Source organism: Morone saxatilis, unplaced genomic scaffold (assembly GCF_004916995.1).
Source record: "Morone saxatilis isolate NCDOM2014 unplaced genomic scaffold, NCSU_SB_2.0 Contig16, whole genome shotgun sequence".
In the NCBI taxonomy this organism is placed as follows: Eukaryota; Metazoa; Chordata; class Actinopteri; family Moronidae; genus Morone; species Morone saxatilis.
The window spans coordinates 24,001,219-24,023,022 of record NW_023339718.1 but is presented as its reverse complement, the minus strand read 5'-3'; the positions used below and the strand labels follow the sequence as shown (position 1 = coordinate 24,023,022).

General features: G+C 43.0%; 1 protein-coding gene across 1 annotated transcript in view; it reads right to left on the bottom strand.

The window, feature by feature from the left end:
* The window catches only part of cux2b (cut-like homeobox 2b), a 91,051-nt gene that overhangs the window by 35,041 nt on the left and 34,206 nt on the right, over nucleotides 1–21,804 (bottom strand). The window contains exon 3 of the mRNA XM_035657658.1: nucleotides 20,631–20,678. Within this exon, the coding sequence (XP_035513551.1) occupies nucleotides 20,631–20,678 (48 nt within the window). The remainder of the gene's footprint in view (nucleotides 1–20,630; nucleotides 20,679–21,804) is intronic.

Below are 21,804 nucleotides of genomic sequence, written 5' to 3'. Positions count from 1 at the left end.
ACCCACCTCCCCCCCTCCTCTCCAGGACATGACATTAATGTTGGCATGTTCGCTCACAAACAGTGAAAATGTGTGGCCCCATAAACGCTGTTTCCAGCTTTATATGCGGGTTATGAGTACATCAACAACTGCTGTTGGGTCAGCTGAAGTTTGCTCTATCACCACTGTTTCTATGTTTGCTTCGTTTTCACTGTGAACAGGAGCAATTTTGTGACCCCAAATGTGACACCACTAGCCAATAACAAACAAGCTCCAACAGCACTTTGTGACATCCAGACAAACTATCACCAACCTGAGCTTACACCTGAACTACATGGCCACTACAGCAGGGTGGCTGAACCCATCGCTAGCCATCAACCTTTCACTGACAGCCTGCTAGTTGGTCTGGCTTCCTCTGTAGCATATACATCAAATGAGGCTCCCAACTGCATATGTAAAAAGCCTGAGCTCCTGTGAAGGCAACAGCTAGGACTCCTTCTTCCACAGACATGAGGGGTCTCCTGGCCCTCCATCATCCTTTAACGAGAGAACACGGAGATTACCTCCACAATCACACCATTAACCTGCCTACAGACGCTAGCAGAGACATCAATCACACGCCTGCCTGACGCCTTCTCACGTTAGCGCCCGCTATGTGTATAGATACCCCCCCCACACACACACACACACGCGACCCTCCCTTGCTATCATCAAAGCACTCTGAGGTGTCGTGCATAATACGGGCTGATTGGGGAGTCATCTTCATATCCATGCTAATCCACCTCCAGCCAAGCACATTGGATTTCAGAGCCAGAAGTCTCATACTATGAGCAGATAGTGCTGTTGTACAAAGAGGTACGTCTCGACGAAGGACTACAACTGGCCATATCTCTTCCCCTCTTTTGGATGCGAGGTATGGCTCTGGCCCTGGCTTCGGCTCACAGCGCGTTCTTTGTTTTCACCCGTTTTGTGATAAAGGATATGTCTACCGAGGGAATGGGCTTGGCCACAGGTTGATTTTACAAGCAGGAGTAAAGCCTGGGGCAGAGTAGCAAGAGAGAGACAAAGGAAACCTGTTAGCGCTCCTCCATAACTCTTCACGCAGCAACAGAGTGGGCAGAACACAGCCTCTGGGACAAGGCTGCTGGGAAATACTTACTGATAAGCCTTTGAGAATACTTACAGTACCCGCTAGTGAGTCTCTGCGTGTGCATTTGAGTGTGTGTGTGTGAGAACAAGCTAGCATGTGTTGAGGAGAAAGAAATAAATGAAGGCGGAGAGAACAAATCTAGAATGAAGTAGAGGAAGCAGAGTGAAGGGCTACTGAGCAACATACAGAGAGAGACGGAGAGACAACAGAAAAAAGAGGTTCCCATAAAGAGCGCAATTAGCAATTATGCAGTCATCAATTACAATTATCACAACTGGTGATTATGCAATTATCACTCTAAATCATCGTTTTCCCCCTCTGCCTTACCAGTTTGCCACCCCCTGTGATTTGGTTGTTTGAGGATGGGTTGTGATGATGCAGGTGATTAGAGTGTGTGACGATGATGGGGGGTGTTGGGCGGGTGTCAAAGCAGATCTTGCACTGTGTGTTTTTGCAAATAAGTGAGCGCATGCTTGGAGCATGTCTGCATATGCATCTCTGCCTGGGTGTACACAGCATGTGATTGCATTCTCTGCTTCTTTGCATGTGAGTGTGCGACGCAGCGCTCATGGATACTCTGCTCCCATCTCAAGGTGAATGTGGTTGATGCTGTGGGTGGTTTGGGGACAGCAAATGTATGGTTCCACAGTCCCTGAGGCCTCTAAATTACCTGTCATCTTCCCCATGATGCAAAGGTCAGTGCACAATCATAGGGAGTCCATCCTACTGTGCTGCTCACTGAGCGGCAGTCCAGCCCACAGGCTGACAGGATGTCACAACAACCCCGATCCCGCTCCATGCTTATTAGAACAAAACAGTGGGAAGCCCACAACCACCGCAACACCACTTGTCACAACACCTTCCAGAAGAATCCACTGGATTCCTGACAAACGTTCAGTGCTTGGTGTTAATGTAAGTGTTGAGAAAATGAGGCAAAATATGGTCAACGCTCTACTATTATGCCGTGTTAAGTTGCACTGAAATCTAAAGGTGTGAGTGTGTTTTTCAGTTTAATTCTTATTGGAAAAACAAACACCAGCAGCTTACTTCAATTGTCGCCATTTTGAGCCTTGTATAATGTCCACAACTGCCTATTTTTCTTTCAGCTTAGTTTCTTGTTAGAAATGTTTTTTGATTACAAAGATTTCTTCAACAATTACTAACCACTGCTCCTGTGTCCCCTTTTCCTCAGTTCCTCTAAATAGTGTTTTCACTTGCAATTAATAATATTTTACCAATATTTATCCCTTCCTCGTAATTTTCTTTAATTGCAGAATACCATACCAACTCATGGAGGCTTCATATCCAAGTATCTATTATAACACAGGTACAATAACACAAACTAGAGCTAACAATTATTTTCATCAACTAATCTATCAAATATTTTTGTCATTAACAAGTTAATAGTCTATAGAAGCTCAGAAGATGATGGAAAAATCTGTTTCCCAGAGCCCACCATGATGTCTTCAAATAGCTTCTTTTGTTTGACAGTTAAATGTTCAACTATATAAAACATCAAACTCACTTTTGAGAAACTGTAACCAGATAATGCTCAGTATTTTTGCTTGATATATGACTTAATTGACTGATTATTAAAAATGTTAAAATAAACTGTCAATTGAATAATTGGTTAATCAACTAATTGTTTCAACTCTAATACAGATCTATAAACATATGCATTTATAATATTTTATATTATAAATATGAGCCTCCATAATAATATATAATATAAATAATATTTATAAATAATAGTTCTGATAGTGATAATGCAAATGTTATGCTAAGCCAGTGGTCCGATGGTTAGAATATTTAAAAATTCATAAACCCTCTGTACAATCAGTGCTTCGATTCATTCAAGAAATACTGGTTGGAATTTTATTCTATTAAACAGATTTTTCAATTCTCTGGTATAAATGTTTCTTAATCAGCAAAATTATTCTATATCTTGCTCAATATTGTCTTCTAATGTCAGTTGAAAGGCTCTTAAACAAAGGTCAACATTTAAAACTGATCTGATCTCGAATCTGATTTTGAAGAAAATTAAGAGAGCATCTTAATGGCTGACTGGCCACAGGAATGCCTGCTTCACTCATGTGGGGGTGGCAAGACTCAGTAGATTCAAAATTGTATAAACAATCCAAGGACCTGCAAAGCACACAACTGTAGGGCAGTCCTACAGTTATGTGCTTTTTGTTTCCTTTATATGTGATCTGTATGTTAAAAAAAGCAAATGCAAAACCACAATTTTCCCTTCAGAAGCAGAGAGAAGATCATATTTTAGCTGTGCCACCCAGCACTTTTGCAGCTGTCACTGCTGGCGTTTGTTTTGCATTGAGTGTAGGTTCAGAGGAGAGGCGGGAGGAGAGAGATGAGTTGGTGTAGAGTGACTGATGAGTGGGTGGAGGAGAGGGGCAGAGGTAAACACTATTGCAATACAGTCTGGACGGTGAGAGACCCGTGTACACCCACGCACGCACACCCACGTACACACACACACACACACTTGAACTTGGTAGCATGCAAACACACACGTCAGGTTGCACTCAGGCAGATGCACACTACGCACAGACTATGTTTGAGGGAAGATTTAATCATGGTGACACCCATCTCGGAGTGGTGGTAGCAGCATGGCGGTGGCTGTGGCCGTCTCTGGATGCCCGGCGAGATGAGCAGTCAGAGCACTGACACACATCTCGTCGCCACGTCAATTCCAATCAGCGGTGCCTGTCAGTCAACGGACTGCGCTCACAAACCGACTGACGCCACCGCCACTCTGCCACTGCAGAGCTGCCGTCTCAGCCAAATAAATGGCCAGAGCTGACCAATATTCTTTTATACCACTTATCCTGCAACGATGCAGTGACAAATTCAGAGTGAAAATACAACTTGATTCATGGAAGCCTTAAGGGAGAGGCTCACTGGCATTTGCATGGATGTAGAGTAGGAATGTGTACAGCAGAATCACTTCAATATAAGTTTTATGATCGGTTTCAGATCCCTATTAATCCATAGAGAAGGTAGGAAGAATGTTCATATTATGTTTGTACAGCTATTATAGCATTTCAACTCAAGTGAATGAGAATCTACAGCCATGCTAGCTGCACTGAACTAAATGCTAACATTGATAATGATAACATGCTCACAATCACATGCCAACTTACTAATATTTAGCAGGTATATGTTGACTATGTTCACAAATCTTAGTTTAGCATGTTAGCATATTAACACTAAATACAAAGTACAGGCTGATGGGAATGTAATCTGTTTTGCAGGTATTTGGTCTTAAAGGTCAAGTGGGTAACATTTAGGAGGATCTATTAGCAGAAACTGAATATCATATTTATAGGTATGTTTTCAACATGTCAAAAGAAGAATCATTGGGTTTTTGATACCTTAGAATGAGTAATTCTGATCTAGCTGTGTTAAACTGTTTCTTGCTTCTACAGTAACCCAAAACAGACAAACCAAACACTGGCTCCAGATAGGGCTTTTTGTGTTTTACGCGACTTTTTCCTACACACTTGAAGAGCGGGAGGTATTCAATTAGTTGCAATCTGCAACTTCACCGCTAGATGGCACCAAATCCTGCACACTTAAACCAAAGTTTTAGGGAAAAATAACACTTGACCGAATCACGGCTCTAGATAAAGAGTCAGGGGATCACCAAAGTTGTTGCAATTCATCCTGAGAGGAACATAAACGTGTGTAGCAATCCATCCAACAGTTGTCAAGACATTTCCCTTTGCATTCCCCTTTATCAAATCGTTTCTGAGATATTTCAGTCTGGACTAAAGCGGTATACAGACAGACTGACAAACCTATATTGCTATCCCATGCCACTAGCATGGCTAAAAAGGGACATCAAGCTATAGGACGTAAGGTGCTTCACTTGAATATGACACAACAAAATGAGCTTCATCTTGAGTAGAGAATGGCAATAATGACCCAGGCTGAGAGGAGAGCAGATCTCTATAGATCAAGGTGGAGCTGACGTAATCCCAACGGACGTGGCACATGGAGCAGCATGAGAGACAGAACATGGCACGACATTAAACCCAGATCAAAGGGCCTGCTGTCTTCACTACACAGCAGGTGCCTTCTGGGTCCCCCTCACCATCAACAGGCGGCAGGAGGACTGAGTTACCCGCCCTCTCGACAAAACTCAAAAGCGGCAGCCTCGGCGCTAACATCTCAAAGTCACGGCAAAGTCAGAGTCAAGAGCCTGTGAGAGACAAACGGAGGGAAGAAAACAAATCTTTTCGGAATGTCTTTGTAGTTCAAAAGACAGGAGTTGTCATTTTCTTTGAGCTTGCGCTTTCAAATGTTTGATGCAGTGAATGACCTAAACCTTGAGGAGAGTGTGTCTGCTGGAAACGTATCTATCATGGCACGTTGGGAGGGAGCGGGGGCGTGCTGAGGCTAAGATGAAGGCACCGGTTGATGTGCTGAAAGGGAGGACTGTGAAAAGTAGTAATGAGCGCACCTGGACTAGATTTCAGAGCAGGGAGAACTGTTAAGAGGAGAGAAGAGAGGAGAAGTGTAGGTAAGGGCTAATTATAAAAATAAAGTGCCCCCATTATCCCGGTGCTGTACTGCCCTAGTGAACAAAGCTACAACAGATGGGGTGTCATGAGTAACTGTGCCAATGTGAGCCAAAGCCCTGGAGTGGATGGACCCTGGCAGGGCGCTAGTGGAGCAGCCCTGGCAAGGGAGAGGCACAGCTGCATATCTCGCCCTCAGACACATGTTGACAGTGTTTCTCTAGCCCTGCCTACACTAGTCAAGGTGAGACAGCATGACACAAGGGGAGAGAGAGAAAGAGAGAGAGAGGGAGAGTGCTCCACTATGATGGATAGCGTTCTCCATCCACCTCTCCTCTCTCTCCCTCTTAGAAGGCTGGTGACTTTCCAGTGAGGCAATTATCATTGCGGAATGCATAATAGCCTAATTAATTACAGGTGTCAGCGCTGCCTTTGTTTCAGCATGGAGGAACATCATGCCAAAGCCGCATCCGCTAAAAAGAGCAGCACTGATGAACGAGCCTTGAACCGCGGCTAGGAGAGCGCAGCTGACGGAGGAACAGAGCGCTGTGGAGACGACTTGAAGTCTGCCAAACAATCCTGCGTCTGTTGCTAACAGAAGATGGATTGGAAACACATGGTGCAGAAATTAGGTCCATTATTTGCTTGATAAATCTGCTGTTGTCAATTGCACTGCTCGGAGGAAGATCTCAGGTAGGCCCTGCATAGGACAGCTCTGTGGGTAATTTGGTTCCAAGTAGCGGAGACCAGCACAGCGTTGGTGGCAGCACTATCAACAATGAAAACAGCCCCCTTACCGGGCGTTCCTGACAAACATGGCATATCATTTGTCCTGTCAGATTTGCCGATTTCATTCATTGTAGTGAGAAAGCCGGAAAGCAGACAATTGCCAGGGAGAGAGAAAAAAGACCTAACAGGACCTGCGACGGAGAGAAGTGAATGATGGGGTGACTAGGGAGGAGAGACAGCGCCGAGATTCCTGTTATTCTCCTCCTCAGCTAAACACAAGCATACACTGGTGCAGAACTTAATAGAACGTCACATTTAGTGTGTGTGTGTAGGTGTGTGTTTTTGTACTGTGCAGCGTGTGTGTCTTTCTATGGGGGGTCGTGGCGGTAGGCTGATAATCCCTCCACGCCCCCAGGCAGTGGGGGCTCATTGTAGAGTACATTGAGTCTAATAGGAGCGGGCGCTGCAGTTGTATGCAGCTCTCCCTGCTCCCACTGTGAGAAGAGTTTTACATAATTAATGACTGTTGATGTTTCCCAGGTAGTCGCCCGGCAAATTCACTCCAGACTCGGCTGCCACCGTCGTCGGTTCCACAGAGAATGAGCGACACCAGAACAGACAGCTTACATTACAGGCATAAATAAGGCAATTTTGTACAGTGTCTTCAGACATTACTGTGAGGGGGGTTCAGGGCCAAATGATTCGACTTGCTTCAGAGAAACACTCAGAGAGAGCTTTTCTATGTCTCTGAGTCTACAGAGAATTTGCGCTTGATCTGTGTAAAACTGCTTCCTTTAGTGTTTTTATAATTCTGTATGCTGTTGGAGACGCGCAGATAGAGCGGCGCCTTTTCAAGATAACAGTTGACGGCTCCAGACGGATGATCATTCATGTCTGCGTGAATCAGTCTAATCTGAATGTCGATCTTAATACAAGTGAGCCTGGTGGTCTGGGTTTGTATGTTCCAGAGCACTGACAGTCTGGTGAGGCCTCGGGGCCCTGCACATATTGCTGGAAGGAAGTCCACATTTATACTGGAGCATGTTAAATTAAACATTTAAACACGACACCAAGGGGAGGCTATTTTTTACTGCTCTCGGCCCACTAGTCATTATTAATTTGTAATAACCTTTAAGGCTTTTTGATGTCATACATATTTTACAGAGAGATATCACTCCCAGCCTGACTGGAGAGGGCCTGTCGATGACAGATCACCGGAGTGCCACCGAAATGTGCCTTCATCTGCTATAATTAGGACCAGGTGAAGGTTAAGAGTGATCTTTGGACTGCGTGTGTATGCATTTGTCTGTACTCTACCTCACACACTAATGCATCAGTGCGATGACATGTCAACACCCAAAGATTAAAAAGTGCGGCAGCCAAAAAGAGAGAGGAGAGAAGAGACTGGACAAGAGAGCAAAGATTTTCCCAAAATTATTTTCCAAAAAAAAAATTTTTCTGGCAGTGACCTGACCATCATTTTAAAGCCTTTGAGGTATTCATGAATGCCCAGTGTAAAGGAGTTCATTTCAGCTGCATAAATCAGCTGAGTGGTTGAACACTGGGGGGTAAGGGGGCACATTAACATCCCCCTCTCTGTCTCCTTCATATTCTTGTGTTAGAGGGCTGGCCAAAGCCCATCTTGCTCCCCGCTCTGCTGGGAGGCCCTCCGTGCCCGCTGGATGCCAGCCTAAAGCTCATGTACGCTTGTGCCAACATGCCACTAAAAGCTGTAAAACAAATGAGCTCTGTTTGGTTAATGTACACTGATTGACCTCTGCTGCCAGGCATTTGATGTCATGATTGTAATGACCAGCTTTCCTGCCTGATCACTCATATACAATGTGACAGGCGCGGGGTGGCATTTCAATTTGAGCGAATGACGGCTAATCAGATGAGATCGCTATAACAGCAAGAGCTGATGTTGTTTTCGAACGCATATCCTAGCAACTATTGATAAAATTAGCAAGCATTCAAAAGGCAACTGTCAATATTCCTTAAAGGGTCAATTTACCAAAACTATTTTCATACCTTTCATGGTATGTATGCAATTTTTGTTTATTTTGTCCAGATTTTGCGAGATCTGCTTCTGAGTTTGCTGCTTCCTTTCCAATAAAATTGGGGGAAAAAAGCAAAGTCTACTTGTGACTATGTCACTGAATGGATGAACTGTAAACAGTTTAATGAAAGAGTGACTTTCCCTTTGAAGACTGTTTCATTTAAATACATTTTAGGGGCCTTAAGAGGTCAAACCTAACAGTATTTCATAAGAAAGAAGCAAATATTAAAGAAAGTGTTTTTTCCTATATCCTACACAAAAAAGCATCTCTTGACCCCTTAGAGTGATCTTACAACCTCTTGCTGGGGTCTTGATCCCCCTGCTTGGGAACCACTTCTCCACAGAACACATTATCAACTAAAATTGTGTATTGCGATATATTGTTTTGTGATTTTGTAGCGATTCTCAAAAACACTGTATCGATAGCAGTGCTGTAAACGTAAACTGAGGGCTATGATGTTGGATGTTACAGGGGATTGTGATAAATACAATTGCAGATCCCACTGTTCCTTCTGAATCAAAAAAGTAAAACAAATACTTATATTTTATGCATATGGTTGTAAGTTCTTAAGACTATGACAGATTTCCTAAAATTAGATTTTTTCTTTTAATATAAAGCAATATATGGACTGGTAACCCCTGTATTGACAGATTCTTGCCAATACACAGCCCTCTTATCAACAGTTTTCATAGAAAGTAAAAGAAAATGTTGACTGTGAGGTCAAGGACATTTTCTGGAAAGATATGCTCTTTGTGAATTAAAAATATATGTATTTTCACTGCTGTGAGCACCTCAAACTAATGAAAGTGAATTCCATTTCACATCCATTGTATTAAGGTGGAGGCAGAAATCTCAGACATGTACATTCCAAAACATGGGCAAATAAATCTCAAACAACTGGCATTGGCATAGTTAGACCACCACTTGAGGTATGTTTTGTCATTTGAATGAACTGGCCCAAGAATTGCCAGGAATGCGAAATTTATTTAGTTTTGCTTCACAATAATAACTATTCTTTCTGTTACATCATTGTGAAGCAGACATTCAGGAGTGCTAAATCAATCTTAAGCAACCTCAGAAACAACTCTTCAGCAAGCTTTATATATAGGACCTGACTTTAGTGGTTATCTATTGGATGCTGAGCGTTACATAACCCTCCATATGCTCAGAGTGTAGGACAATTCCATACGGGTTATAAATAAAGAAACCTGACGCACGGCTGCAGCCACTGTGATTTGGGCAAGTTCTCACATGGGATGTCATAGTTCTGCAGTGTTAGCCCCACTGCTATTTCAGGCTCTGCCTCATTAGAACATCCGCCGTGAGTGAACAAAAAAAAAAAATAACAGACTGTACAAAAGACATTTCATTAGGGAAGAGAGAGCATGGAGTGAACGTTCACCCTCCCAGCCACAGTGCGTTAAAGCTCCATGCATTTGCTACATTATGGGTAGATGCCTTGTGAAGTTGTGCACACATGCACATGGTGAAGTGTACCCAGGTAGGCTACAGTGCTGAGATCTGTGTCACATGATCCCATGAGGAGGTGGTCTACAGCCCTCGTTGACAGGGGCACAAACACGCAACCTGCCACAGTGACTGCAATTACCCCACATCCACTGGCTTCAGCTGGGGGGAGTGTATGTGTGCAAGTGTGAGAGATGGAAAGTGAGGGACGGGACATGTGATTATGCATGTAAGTGTGAGTTCTGGCATGAGAGAGGAGGGGGAGGAAAAATACACATTATTGCGTGACTGCCTGTACCTGCATCTGTGTGTGTGTGTGTGTGTGTGTGTGTGCGCCTGTGGAGGCCCTCTCACACCACAGCGGCTGGCTAATTTAGTTAGGGAATAGCTGGCTGTCCTTCAGGTGAATGGACAGAGATTGGTCTCAATATGAGATGTAATAAAACAAGCCCATCACTGGATCTCACCGCACCTTCGGCTGTCCTTCACATGTCTCGCCAGAAGAAGACACACGCCCACAAGCACACACACACAAACACATTCTGACACACACACACACACACAGACAAATACATGACCCAGGGAGGCCTCTGAGATTGGCTATTTTGAAGAAAACCATGAAACAAATACTGCTTGTCAGTTATTGTAGATTGCCTACATCCTATTTTTTTATATTTATCACCACTTACAATATCCGAAAAGACTTAACTTCATAACCAATATGTGAACTTCACATAAATCGATACAATCCCAGAATCTTATGAACAATTTACATCTCAGTTGTCTCAAATCCTTTTCTGTATGCTACCGTTATCCACGTCTGCTTCTTTCTAATGGATTTATGTCATCAGTGTACTTGATGATCCTAATATTTGTCTATAGGTGGAAGTCTAAAAACCTACTGATCACCTTTTGACTCAATTTTTCCAGTAACAAATGTTAGTAACCCACAGTGGAGGAAGAAGTAATCAGACCTTTTTAAGTAAAAGTACTATTACAACAAAATAAACCATTACAAGTATCAGCAAAAGTATCAAAGTACAAATATATTATTATATATTCAATTATGAAACTGTTAATACTGATGCATAGATGTGTATGTAGCACTTTACTGTTGTAGCTGGTTGAGGTGGAACTAGTATTTACAGTTAGGTAGTCGACCGGTTACAAACCTAATTGTCGGTCCACTCCAAGACTACAAGACTGATGTCAAGAGATGATTAATAGGGCAGAAATGTAGAATAAATACAGTTCTGCCACACAAATTATTCTTCTTCTTTTTTTTAACCGTTCTTTAATCTTTGCTTTTGTTGTGAAATAATGTGTAATTTTACCTCTGAATAGTTATATAAATTGAACAAAATCTGAGAGATTTAGAGTGGAAATCACTCTTTAGTGGAAATGCTCACAACTAATTTACATCTGTGACAGGGAGCCCTTAAATACACGCTGCCTTTTTGTAATTTGTCACAAGCCAAAGAGGTTGAAAACCACTGATTTAATCTTTACTAGTCCATAGTATTTTATGAGCTTTTTTATGATGAAATGTAACTAGTAACTATTGCTGTCAAATAAAAAAAAGTGCAATATTTCCCTCTGAAACGTAGTGAAGTCGAAGTATAAAGTGGCATAAAATAGATATAATAGAAGAATTACGACAAGAATTGTACTTAAGTGCAGTACTTGAGTAAACACACTCATCAAACTCATTTCTACCACTGGTAACCCAGTGCTACAAAATCCTGCATGTTCACTCCAGTCAGAGAGCGGTGGGACCTCCAAGTGTCCTGTATACTGACTGAGTAACAGAGCCTCTCTGTAAGGAGCTCCCTGATTCCACCTGTGCTCCCGTTTGGCTGCAGCTGACTCTCGTTCCTTCCTGCCAGCTGCTAGCATCCAGGGCCTGGTGACCAGCAGCTTTTTTCCTTTGGCCCCACTCCAGGCTGGGCCCTTCACTCCAGAAGAAGAGCCGGAGCTCTCCCACTAAATCCACCGAGACCCAATTACAGCAACTGCAGGAGAAATCACGAGGAGATGCAAAGTTACTTTGCTTTAATTGAGGATGTGTTTAACACTCTCCTCAGGCCACCGTGGCCACTTTATGTCTCGGATGAAACAAGAGAGCCCTGCAGTGGGACTTTAAAACATATATCTGTTTGTGACAAAGGCAAAGAACACTCAGATCTGTGGGCTTAGATATTTAAGGGCGGCGGGTGTGATTTAGGATGTCGTATTTCCAGTGTGAAATAAGAATAAAACAAGCAGATCTCTTAAAAGTGTAAAAACACGTTTGATTTGTGGTGAAGAAGCAACACTTTAATGTGGGGTGTACATTAAAGTGGCCCCCCTCCCTAGTAAGAGTTACTTCACTTGCAGCTGCTTGTTTTAATAGAGCCACATGTTAATTAGTATTGTAGTTAATCCCATATTAGAGAGACCCAAACTGTCAGGTCATATTATAAACAATCGGTCCTAATGTTCGTGCATGTGACATTTGGAGCTGCTATCTCTTCTAGCAAAATGTTCCCTAGGTACTAATTGGCCTACTTTACGCTGTCTTTCTTTGAATTGCCAGTTTCTTTATCATTTAGGATATTAGCCTTGACAAGCATCATCTCATATACCATAGGCCCACTAAGAGCAGAGCGGAGCAGCATCTCTCTTTTTTTTGCAGAGGGACAGCAAAAATGGGAATAAATGATTTACACTAGCATGTAATACTGCAAGAGCTACCTTCATGGGATATTAAATACAATTTGAAAGAAGAATAAAAGTTCAAACACTTAGCCAGCAGCAAAGTAAGTGTAACTTTTCTCTGCTTGCATTATTTAAGATAGGCTCCATCATTTTATCAATCTATCGATCTCTCACCAGAAAGATGAAAATGGAAAAATAATGAGGCCGATGAATGCTGTGTAAAGAACATCAATGTGCAAAATTTAATTATCTGTGCTGGAAAGAGGAGGAAAATGTGTCGGCTGTTTTCTAAAACAAAAAAAAGTGAAAAAAGGAGCAGTTAATATTTTTCCCTCTCTGCATATTTTAATTACCAGATCAATCATAACTACGTACTGCAGTACTGCAGAGAAAAGAAAATTGCAAGTCTAAATGAAAAACAATAGATTTGCTTTAAAGTCTTCGCTCTTTTGAAGTCTAAATTAAAATTTCAGGTGCCTTTACAAGAGCCTTCTTCAGAAAGTTATGATATTTAATTAGCGTGTTTAGATTTTGCTGAAATTAAACTTCACAGCCGAGCATCATGTGAAATGAAGACTGGTATTCCCAGGCTTTCAGCGGGGGGGAAACACAGCAGATGAACAGAGGGAATTAAATCACTTCAGCACATGTGGGCTGTGTATCCTCTGACAGAAGCTCATGTTCTTTTGACTTGTGCTGCCACTGGCTTGATCTGAGGCTGGGTCTCGGTGTTCAGTGGAGCAGAGAAACAACTTTGCTCTCTGACTGTCGGTGCATCTCCGATTCTGCGCCTGAAATCAGAGAATCGCGCCGTAGAATTGGCGGAGCAGCTCTTCCCGTTCCGCCTTTTCCTCCTCGCATGAGCTTTTTCCTGGTTGTGCGAGCGCTGATGTTTATTTCTCCTGGCATGTCCTCGCCGGCGCTGAGCCACCGATTTCACACATTTTTATTGGCTAATTTGACTGTGCTCTTGCCAGCAGCTGAGAGTGAGCCAGGAGTCAGAGATCCTCAGAGACAGTGCTACTGCTACTGCTAGTGTTGCTGCTCTCCCTGGCTTAGGGTGCCTGGAGGGAGCAGAGGAGGGGAGGGAGGCTTTCACCTGTCTCATAACAAGTAGTTGACCATGTTAGACTGAGGCGAGCTAGGTCTTGGAAACTGCCTCGGAGATTAGTTACTGTCTGCTGCTGGTGAGTGTCTGTTTGGTGAGGGGTCAGGAGGGGAATGTGATTGCCTGTCTCTTAAGGTGACAGGGGTTTAGAGGAGCGGATGTACACCCAGTCAGACGCCCGATAGGAGTGGTGCACCCGGCGCTATGCGTGCGTCCATCCTCAAACATGGCTAACATTTGCACAGCAGCGGCAGTCAGGCGTGACGTCTCCGGGCTCTGAGGTTTGTGCTGTCAGGACGGTAGAAATTAAACCTGGCACTGCAGAGCAGAATGTGCTGAAACTCATCAATTCCACATGGCTAGAGAGCCAAGTGCCTATTTATAACATCCCCCCCCCCTCTTCTTTACCTGGTGTGCATCCCTGGCTCTAAACACGCATCCATAATGATGAATACACCCAACTGGGACGCTCCGACAGGGCATCAGTCAGGACAGGAAAACAAACACGCCAACACACACACACCATCAGATCACAGCACAGCAGAGGAGGGATAAGACTGACACTGGGAAGGCTGATGGAAAGGTTGAGGCGTCTCAGCATAAAAACACCCAGCAGAATCACAACAATCAGTCACCACACAGGAAACAAACAAGGGCAGTCAGATATATTAAACTTCTTCAAAAGGCCCAACCTGGAGCTGAAATGTGGTGTACCACTGGTGAATTACTGCCACCCAACTACTGGGTTTTTTATGTAGTCATTTTCTGAATTGATGATATTTCATTTTAAAAGTGGCTGTCTGAACTTCTGAAAAACAGACTGATGGCATTTTGCAGGAATTCTTGAGTTATTGTGATGCGAGAGAAAAATGTGTTCACTTTTATAATGTTTGCAAACACCAGAGACAAAAATGACCTGTATTTTCTGTTTATACGCTAGTCAAGAGTTATTGCTGTATTGTTTAAGCTTTTGTACCTTTTAATTTAAAACTTTAAAGCAAGACTACTGTGTGTACCTTTTTGAAAAAAGGACACGTTCTTCCCCTTATAGATAAAAAGCTTAAATTGATAAGAAGTAAAATGCAACCTGAACACACTGAAGAGTTACTGCTACAGCCTTATTTGCTATGACCAAGTGGCAACCTCATGGGCTGGAAAATGAAGCCAACGTGAAAGTGCCAAAAACTGCAGTTGCTCAAACTGCCAGTTGAGGTCGGCTCCAAAAGGGAGTGAATCCCCGTAAACCCCCATGTTAAAATGTGCAACTTTACAGCAGAAACGTATTTACAGCCTTGTACAAAATGAAATGTACAAAACAGTTAATTAGTTCATAACAACTGTATGGGGGTGAATTTAAACACACCTGTTTAAATTATATCCCAGCTTAAAATAATGCATGATTCAGGTCCATCCACCCTCTACGCGCCAGGGCTGACCAACCGGAGCTTCACAACAGCTCTTCAGAAACCTCTGGGTCACAGAGACCATGTCTACATCTATGTATGCAGTCTATGGCTGTGACCAGGAGCTAGTGGTGGCTAGTGTTAGCTTAGGCTTGCTAGGTGCGTTAAGACTGAACACAAAGGCGATTTTTGTGTTTATTTGTCAAAAACAGGAATTGTACTGACTTCAGACTTTAGCTATAGCTAGATAGCAACAAACCTGCAACTGTTGGGGATTTTCGACACAGTCAATTTAATATTTTTCTTATTTTTTCATGTTTCTCTCCTTATACTCTTTTCTTTTTTACAGTCATTGATTAGAAATGTCCAAATACTTTGCTCAAGCTGAAACATTTTGAATACCTACGGATGAATCTGGAGCAAATTTGCATCTGTTCATATGCACTCAGCTCTTTGTATTAAATTTATAGGTAATCTCACCACTGACTTTGTGTCGTGTCTGCACCACATTTTAGCATTTATCATTATTCTGTAAGTGTCACTGGTGGCCACAGTGGCCACTGTTCAGCAAACGTTACATGGGCTTTAAAAGTGTTTAGATCAGACTGGGTCAATATTCTGTTGTTACAACAAGTAACTAACTGAATATAAAAAAGAGCTAACTGTAAATGGTCTGCTGAGTGGTTTTCTGAGGTAAAATGAAATCTGTGAAATTAAACTAGCGTGCCTCTCAAAAAGCAGACTAAAAAAAGTCATTGTCTGGGCTATTTCTTAAGTTGTCAATGTATGGTCTTTGGCATTAGGAAAGAAGTATCAGAGGTAAGATGGACAGCAGCACAATATCTGATCCAATATCCACATGTAAGCCTGTTCATCTTTGACTAATCATAATCAATAAAAGTTTTAAAACTTTAAAGTAATAAAGACTGAAACAGTAAGTGAACAGAAGTGCATTAAGTTTGGGTCAAGGCAGCTTTTCTGCACTGATGTGGAGAACAGGCGAGGACATTCACCCTCTAGAGATGCAGAGGACGTAAAAGACTCAAGGAAGGTATTATCTAATGTCCAATTACACTCCCACGCCCCCCCCACATCCTCTCCTCTGTCTCTCTCTCCTCTCTCTACCTTCCTGCCTCCCACCTTCCTTCCCTCTCCTTAGTATGAAGAGGACACAAGTGATAAACCAGGAGCAGAGAGCCGGTGGTTTACATGGCCCTGGAGCCCATTATGTTCCCCACAATAGGCTGGAGGCCTGGACGTGCTGTGAATAGGTAATGGCCTGGAGATCCTGAGCCTGGCCTGCTGCTCAATGAGCCTGAGACAGCCGAGCAGGAGACGGGCATTAGAGATACCTCGTCAGCCCAGTATGGAGCAGTCTGGTCATAGCCGGGGGGGAGGCAGGGGAGGATGGGAGAGTGGGAGTGAGTGAGAGGAGTAGGAGGTGTCGTAAATGCCCCTTACATAAGGTAGGGCATGAATAATAACACAAAGGGAATATTCAGAGGCAACTGTAAGGCAGGGATCTGGTTTATTGGCACAGAAATATGGGCCTATAATGTACAATATACATAGAAATCAGTACAAACTTGATTTTAAAACGGGATGTAGTCTAGAAGCCGCTTTTGTGCCACACCGTACAGTTCTGCTGCTCACTTGCTTCAAACCCCACCTTCCCAAGTTAGCCATCCATTCAAGCAATCTGTACCTAATAACCGCAAGGTTTAGCCCATGATGAAGATCTGTCTTCATTGAGCTGGAAAAGCTGTAGCGTCGCAGAGCATTTTTCCTAACGGCGCAGTCCCTCATCTATGAAAGTGCCATAGAGCCCCTCAGACAATTAGGCAGGGAAAAGCTTTATGACCGTTAGACTCACTCAGTGAGCGGCACTCTCACCGCCAGCACCGCCAGGAGCGCTGGCTCGTGCAGAAAGGTAATTACGGAGCCTCTCATAATGACACGGAGGAAGCTTGCGTCATAACACCCACAGCCTTTTATCATAGCGCTGTAATTAATTATCATCCTTTACTCTTTGATTCATTTCACTATTCATAACATATTCATACATTCAAGAGAAATTATCATTTCCTTCAGGAATTAATCAAAAGGAGGAAGAACTGGTCGTCTCTCGATGGATGATCAAAGACGGTGTTTGTCTACCTCGCTGCATGGTGGGCGAGCTCTGGGCAAGGCACTGTGGGCAAGGTCTCTGAAAACACTGAAACACTCTTCTACTGAACGACTCTGGTCAAATCATCCTGCAAGGCACTTCACACACACTGGATTAAGGTTGAAAACGCAGCTGCAGATGTTTCTGATAAGTGAGAGGTAAATGGATATGACAATCCAAACAACCACTATGACTGCTTATTTCTCTGTCATCCTACAACGTACACTGACAAGGTAGGTTATAAAAAGATAAGGTGACATGATCTGCTCTGTTCAACAAGGAGTGTACAAGCTCACTAAATTTTCTTTTCATATTGCCTTCTCTCTACTTTTCATGAACGTGACAAGTCAGTCGTATAGCTGAGCAGCAGCAGCCATTTTGAGACCTCTTTACTCAGTTTCATGGAGTTGAAAAGCTGCTGTATAGTCAAAATACCTCCCGTGCTCGCATAGAAAACAAGCAACAACAACATACATAAAAACATTGTCTTCCCCCACATCATCACTTCCCAACCTCAGGGGAAGAAATGGCACAGTTAGACTCATAAACAGGTGTCCACCGGCCCCCAGTTTGCAGCGCTTTAATAGCTGTTTGATGTTTTTGATGTCTAGTCAGCTTGATCGTACCTTGCTGCTTGATAATGAGGGCCAATAATGATTCCTGAGCTTGAGGGGTTAATGGTATGTAACCGGCAGAGCTGCTAATTACACGTTACAAACTATTTATCAGAATCTCCATCTGCGCAAGCACCACAACTCTCATTGTGCACGCTAAATTACTCCACGGATTATCATTGTAAAGCAAGTTTCAGTAATTAGGGACCCATACTGCTGTTTTCCTTTTCTGAGAGCACCAAACAACATCAAGAGGAGAGGAGAAAAATAGAATGACTGGTTAATTTGGGCCTGATATTCAGACTGGTAGAGGCCGGATGTGAGCAGGAATCTGCCTCTGTGGAAGAAAAAAAAAAGGATACAAAGATTCAAGAAATCTGTCACTGCTTTTTTTTTTTTCTTTTCTGCCTCACAAAAGGTTTATCCTGAGGGGAGCTTACACTCTAAAGTGAGAGGGAGGTGTAAATTGCATTGAGAAGCCCACAGTCTTGGTGAGACTTGGTGAAGGCTGTTTTCTGTACGTTCAGATGGTAGCAAGATCTTGTGTTGAAAGTTGTGTGAACAGTGTGGTCCGACGGGCCCGTCTCTCCAGTGATCGGTTATTTGAGAAATAACTGTCATATCCCTCAGCCCCAAAGGTGTGCCTGAGACCATGGAGACATGTACCATCTCCTCTCCTTCGCCGTAAATTTTTATTAAAATTACCTTCATTATAAGACAGTGTTCATTATAAAACCAAAAACGCCGGTCTCCCAGGGCCCTGTGGATTAATAAGGACAGCGGTGTATTTTAAGCCGTAAACTCAGCTCCTCACTGTCCTTAATCTCCTTCCTACTTCACAAGGCCAAATTAACACCTCTCCTCAGCTCTGACGGGACCTCATTAGCAAACTTCCAGGGAAAGAAAGAGGAGAGCAGAACGAAAAAGAGGAGAAGAAGGAGGGAAGCGACCAATGACAGCCACCAGCTCTGGGATTAACCCTTTCTCCTCCTCCAGCTCCGCGGGAAAAAACTAGGTCGGCAACGTGTTTCTAATCAGTCGCCTGGTTAGCGATAATTAGAAGGCGAGATTGGACGGGAGAAGAGAGAGAAAGTGGGTGGGGAACATTGAAATGAAAAAGAAAAGAAAGAGAACCTGTCATGTCGCAAACACTTCAAAGGAGCCGACTTCTCCTTTAGAAGTGGCATGATGAGGGTCCAAATACCATGAGGCACTCCTCTGGGCCTCCGAACTGGGAGGAGGAGAGGGTGGAAGCAAGGACCCAGTTCTTTCTCACATATATGCATCCTCACAAAAACACACACACACACACACACACACACACACACAGAAGGACTTTTCTATCGTTCACCACCTGTACAGTGCAGCTGCAGGGGAGCTTTAGTCTATCCCAAACCACACAGCCAAACAAGCACATCCAACTCCACCTTCTCCTCACATTCTCCCCCCTGCAGCAGCAGGTCGAGGTCCCACAGCTTACACTGAGGTCGTGAAGACTACCGCTGGGTAAAGTTCACAAGCCTCCGCAAGCTGTTTGACATTACCAATAAGGTCAAAGTGTATCAGAAAACACCAGAGGATTATATTATTATGGTGTGCCTAGTTGCTCGCTGCACCTCCGGATAAAAAAAAAAAAAAAATTGCTGAGGCTTTTTCCACCGCAAGCTGGCTTACTTATCAATGTGCAGAACGTTAAGCCTGTGGAAGTTACACAAGAGAGACCAAGAGGTACCCAGAGAGGCCTGCAGCTAACAAGAAAAAAAAAATCATCGCTCATTATCAGCCATCTATTTTATCTACTATGAAACATCTCTAGACTCCCAGTTGTCAGACATCAATGGTGCTTAAATTAATCCTGTGGGTTCCTGTTTGCACAATAAAGATATGGAAGGGTGCTTCTGATATTTGTGCGACTTTACAGTAGAGTAATTGAATTAGCACACAAATCAACCACGGGGTATTGCGGAGTGTGGTATTGAAGAATGTGATAGCTCCTGCCAGGGAGCACGGTTGCTTGGGCATAGTCAATTATAAAGCATTAAAAAGAATCTGCCAATAATCACTTCCAAGAGAACTGAACAATCCATGCTGAGTGTTCTCATGTTTACCGATGATAGGGCTTTCAGGTTAGCGCTGAGCGGGAGTTTAGGAGGGGAGAGCGAGACTGAAAACATATTTGTGGTATCATTTCCATAAGCCTCTGCTTTGCGGACCATAACGCAGCTCACAAATGTGATTTATGACCTTGGTTTAATGGCTGGAGCAGAGTCTTGGTAGGTATCAGATGACTTTTTCAATATGGCGACGTCAGAGGGGGCACGGTGAATGCACCATCACAACAGGAAATGAGGGCTTGTCTCAGCCAAGAAAATATGAGAAGCCAGATATCTGATCATCTAATGGCAGATAGATGCTACTTCACTTTGACAGAAAAGGCATCAGTCAATAAGCACCAGATGAGCAGTAAGACGAAAAGCATGCCATGGATTCCTCACCCTATCTATCAAATCATTCATTCCAGAGGCACAGTCATCTGCTCTGGTCAGTGTATATATGATATCCAGCAGGAGTGTCTCTTGTTTCAGTAAATTATGATGTTGGGAAGTCATGAATAAAGATGCAACACCTACTTTACTGTTTCATAACTTTCTATGTTTTATTCTGCAGAATCTGAAACTGTTTCACACGTCTGTAAACTGCAAACACGTGACTCACCTGGGCCTGGAAACTCTTGAGAACAGGTGCCACCATCTCCCGCACTTCCTATGTATAGACAAAAAAAGTAAACTCAGTCTCAGCATTTTCTATTTTGCAGACGCTCCACCTGTTTAGGAATCAGATTGGCCCCACTGAGGCACAAACAGCTCCATAGGAAAGACGACTGAAAATCTTTAATGTTAATGGATTCTTTCCATAGCTCCTCTTGCACTGTGTGTGTGTGTGTGTGTGTGTGTGTGAGTGAGGTATGTTGTTATGGGGTATAGGTATTAGTGGTTAAACCTAAAGGGTTTGAGTGGGCATGTTTGAAAAGTGGGGCTTTCCAGTAGCTCGCGTTAGAGCTCAGAGATCCAGACTAGTGCGAGCTCACACAGCCTCAGGTAAGGGGATTGTGCTGCCAGTGGTGACAGCCTGATCCTGTCTTAAACGCCTGTATTATACTGACAAGATTACAGCACTACACTACATACTCGGGCTGAGATAGGCAGGCAGCGTAGCCACAGCAAATAGCCCGAGGGCTCATTTATAAAATATAAAAATATTCTCTTTGACTTCAGCTTAGATGTCAATGGATGATCATTTCAAAGAAGATGGTAAAAAAGAACAAAATCATATCTGTATCATTCATAGATTTAGCTTTTCATGAATTCAGTTCCATCCTTATTTGCCATTTGTCTTACAAAAAGTAAGGTTGAATGAGGTCTTGGCACATTCAATACATAAAGCAGAAGAAAATGAAAAATCAACCACAGTGATGCACAGACGCCAAACATAAAATGCAGTATCAAAAATAGTAGGGTAAGTCAAATAATAGATAATGACACATGAAATTCTGTATGCTGTTAAAGTGTTATTACTGCTACGGTATTAACAATAAAAAGTCTGGTTATTAATTGATTAGTTGCAGTTGTCAGGTACATAAAATGTTAACTTGGGTAACAGAAGCAAAAAGAAATTCTCATTTAAATTCAGTATAAACTTTGGTGTTGAGTCCTGCTCAGGGAGGTGGAGTAATAAAGGATATTGCTCTAAGCAACCATTTACATGTCTACTTAGTTGCTTTGTCTGATGAAGACTAACAAATAAGGGAAGTAAGACAGGGAATTTTGTACTAAAAAAATGAAGATATCCACTTTATTTGGCTAACTCAGACTGCTGAAGCTTCATATTA